The sequence below is a fragment of the Loxodonta africana genome, chromosome 22 (genome assembly GCF_030014295.1).
Source record: "Loxodonta africana isolate mLoxAfr1 chromosome 22, mLoxAfr1.hap2, whole genome shotgun sequence".
In the NCBI taxonomy this organism is placed as follows: Eukaryota; Metazoa; Chordata; class Mammalia; order Proboscidea; family Elephantidae; genus Loxodonta; species Loxodonta africana.
In genome coordinates this window covers 9884166-9887352 of record NC_087363.1, presented here as the reverse complement: position 1 = coordinate 9887352, position 3187 = coordinate 9884166, and the positions used below count along the sequence as shown (strand labels likewise).

At 60.9% G+C, this 3187-nt stretch overlaps 1 protein-coding gene across 1 annotated transcript; it reads right to left on the bottom strand.

Annotated features, from left to right (window-relative positions):
• Positions 1 to 237: 237 nt before the first annotated feature.
• On the bottom strand, positions 238 to 2925 carry FEZF2 (FEZ family zinc finger 2). Its single transcript, XM_023548083.2, has 4 exons — positions 2080 to 2925; positions 1635 to 1769; positions 1360 to 1492; positions 238 to 497 (listed from the first exon to the last, which is right to left on the bottom strand). The coding sequence occupies exons 1-4, from the start codon at positions 2923 to 2925 to the stop codon at positions 238 to 240; spliced, it is 1374 nt and encodes a 457-aa protein (XP_023403851.2).
• Positions 2926 to 3187: the final 262 nt, after the last annotated feature.

The following is a 3187-nucleotide window of genomic DNA, read 5'->3' as shown; positions in this document are numbered from 1 at the left end:
AATACGTTGCGGTGCACTGGATTTAAATAAGTTTCCTGAATATACAAAGGTGGGAGCCACGCGTTCGCTGCCAGTCATCGAGGAAATGTTTAGCTTCCCAAAAATATGCTGGTTTCGATAAATAGATTCTAGCCTCTCTGCTTTAGTTTTTTTCCCCCCTTTTAATTTCACCAGTAAGTTTATGCGTGTCATCTGTTTTGGGGTGGGACGGGGCTGGAAAGGAGGGAGACGCAGCTCTCAGCTCTGCACTGTCCGAGCCAAGTCCTTTGCGGAGGGAGTGGCGGGCCCCACACTGTCGTGGAGTTTGCGCACGTGTTTCTTTAAGTCAAAGTTTCTGCAAAACCCTTTGCCGCAAGTGGCGCAGGTGAAAGGCTTCTTGTCGTTGTGGGTGTGCATGTGGAAGGTCAGGTTGTAGACCTGGTGGAAGGCCTTGTTGCAGATGGTACATTTGTACTGCTTCTCGCCGCTGTGGGTCAGCTTGTGGTTCTTGTAGTTCCCTACGAGAGACGGAAAAAAAAAAAAAAAAGTAGGGGGAGGGGAGGAAGGGGCGTCCCGGGGCAGCTTAGCAAAAAAGGTGACGCTTGGTTAGGCGGGCCGCGACCTCTCCGAGTGAAGAAGTTGTCAAACTTCGTCTGCATCAAGCCCGGGCTCTCCCAACTGGACCCAGGGCCGAGCCCGGCTGGGCGGCTTCGAGCCCCTTCCCACCCAGCCCTGAGGTCCGCGCAGCGCCCGCCCTCCCGCCGTGCTCGGGCCGGCCGGGACGCTTGTGCGTTGCTCCGCTCCCGCTCCCGGCGGCTGCCTCGCTCGAAGACACTCGCAGGAACCCGGGCTGAACATTCGCAGGAACCCTCTTTCTCTCTCTCTCTTTTTTTCCTTCTCTTTTTTAAAGTTACCCCTTCTCGGCCCCCGAACACCACCTAGGGATCCAAATTTGCTTCAGGAAATCTGAGCCGAGCGCCAGGCCTGGCGGCGCTGGACTATATAGCCGTTTTTCCCCGAGTCCTGAACGGTTCCCAGGACTTGAATTTCGTTTCGAATTTTACTCATGTGAAAGCGGAGTCCCAGCTACAAAGGGAACCTTTTCCTACAGGGCAATACCCCTTCTCCTGTTCCCTTTCCCTCTGCCCCCTTCCCATTCCCCAAAGTCTGAGTCTCCCGGTGCACCCACCCGGAATCCAGCGAGGTGTGCTAACCCGCCTGAGAGCTTCCACCTAAACCCTTCAAAACCCGATTCCACAGAAAAGCCGCGCCGGAGCCGGCGGCTTTCGCGCTCCCTCTCCCCGGATCCCTCTTCGCCTTCCCACCAGCCGCCACCCGCCGAGTCCCGAGGCGAGGAGAAGGCCTAGCCCGGCACATTACCTTTTTGATGAAAGCCTTTGCCGCAAAATTCGCAAACGAAGGGCTTGTAGCCGGCGTGGATGCGGACGTGCGTGTTGAGCGTGGAGCTGCGGTTGAAAGCTTTGCCGCACTGGTTGCATTTATGCGGCTTTTCCTGCGGAGAAGGGCGCGTGCACAGTGAGGTGGTAACCCTGGCGGGGCATCGAAGGGACGCGGGCCCCACGGGAGGGGTAAGGGGGAACCCTGGGCCATCTTCTCCCCGGCGCCAGCGCTCCGGCGGGGGGCTGCCCACGTACCTGGGTGTGGATAATTTTGTGTCTGCAGAGCGTGCTGGCCTGGCGGAAGCCTTTCCCGCAGACTTTGCACACGAACGGTCTGGCTCCGGTGTGGACCGGCATGTGGCGAGTGAGGTTATAGTGGGCGTTAAACACCTATGGGGGACATGAAGGGGGCTTGTGGTGCGTCCAAACAAGGGTCTAGAGTCAGCCCTGGGAGGCCACAATCAGCTCCCAACAACACCCCCTTCAGAAACCAGAGCCCCTTTCAGTTTGCAAAGCTCTTCCCGACCTGCTGTTCACCTTAGTCCCGTGTGGCGGCTGACAAGGGCCATCCCCATTTTACCGAAGAGGGAACTGTGGCCCAGCTAGGCCCCCGATTTGAGTAGCAGATACGGGGGAGCCCCCCCAGCTCGAGAACAGGGAAGCAGCCGCTGCCGGTCGCCCCGCGGACCCCGGGCCTCACCTTGCCGCACACCTCGCAGGTGAAGTTCTTGGGCTTGCCGTCCGAGGAGCTCCCGGGCAGCTTGCTGTGGCCCTTGACACCGCCGCGCTCGGCGGTCAGGGCTGAGTTCTCCTTCAGCACCTGCTCCAGCGGAGCGGGCAAGCGCTCTTTATGCGGGTAGGGGGGCGGGTGGGGGAACTTGTCCGCGGCCAGGCTGGCCAGCTTGGCGTTCTCCAGCAGAAAGAGCTTCGGGTGCGCGGCCAGGGCGGCTGGGGCCTGAGCGTTGAGGAGGCCGGAAGGGAAGAGGTGGCTGCGGAGCAGCTCCGAAGGCGGGTATGCGGCAGAGTCCAGGTAGTTGAAATAGTAGAGTGACCCACTGGCCGGCAGCCCCATAGCCTGGTTGATGACCTGCGGCTTGATGACCCTGCCCGCGGGCAGCGCGGACGGCGCCATGCCTAGCTCGGCCTTGCAGCAGACGCCACAGTTGGTTTTGCACAAGCCGCTGGCGCCGCACACTGGGGCCCCCCCGCCACCGCCGCCTCCTCCTCCTCCTCCGCCGCCGCCCGCCCGGAGGCTGCTTTTCCAGAGCTCGGAGTAACTGAGTAGCGTCTTGGACGGCACCTCGTAGCCCAGGGGCTGCAGGGGGATCATACAGGGCAGAGGTGAGCAGAGATTGATCAGTTTCTTGCCCTGGCCGCCGTCCGCCTCCAGCGCCCCGGGCCGGGGCTCAAAGGGCGCGCGGGGCTCGGACGTCTTGGCCATGATGCGCTCTATGGAGAAGGCCAGCGTCTTGGAAGTGGCCGGTGACGCTCCCGCGCGCGGGCACGCCGGGGGGACCATGGTCTCCAGGGAAGCAGAGCTTGCCATGGCGCACGGAGCCGAGCCGGACTGGGCCGGGGAGCAGCCTCTCTCCTCTAAGTCTGCATTCCGGAAAAGGGGGGGGGGGGGGGGACGCAATTTAATAAGCACCTTGTCGGGCCGGGGTCACCTATTTGCATTCAAATGAACAGAGGCAGAACAAAGTGCACCCAAGGGTACCAAATTACTGCCCATTAACCCGGTGCCCAGAGGAACCTACCAGCCCTTACCCTGGGACTTTGAAAGGAAGAAGGGGGAGGGTTACAAAGGA

What these genes read in the sequence shown, in the direction of transcription:
- FEZF2 (XM_023548083.2), bottom strand. Translation starts at nt 2,925, where the DNA reads ATGGCAAGCTCTGCTTCCCTGGAGACCATGGTCCCCCCGGCGTGCCCG. An exon ending in ACAAAATTATCCACACCCAG is followed by an intron (nt 1,493 to 1,634) that starts GTACGTGGGCAG and finishes CCTTCTCCGCAG; the next exon opens with GAAAAGCCGCATAAATGCAA. An exon ending in CAAAGGCTTTCATCAAAAAG is followed by an intron (nt 498 to 1,359) that starts GTAATGTGCCGG and finishes CGTCTCTCGTAG; the next exon opens with GGAACTACAAGAACCACAAG.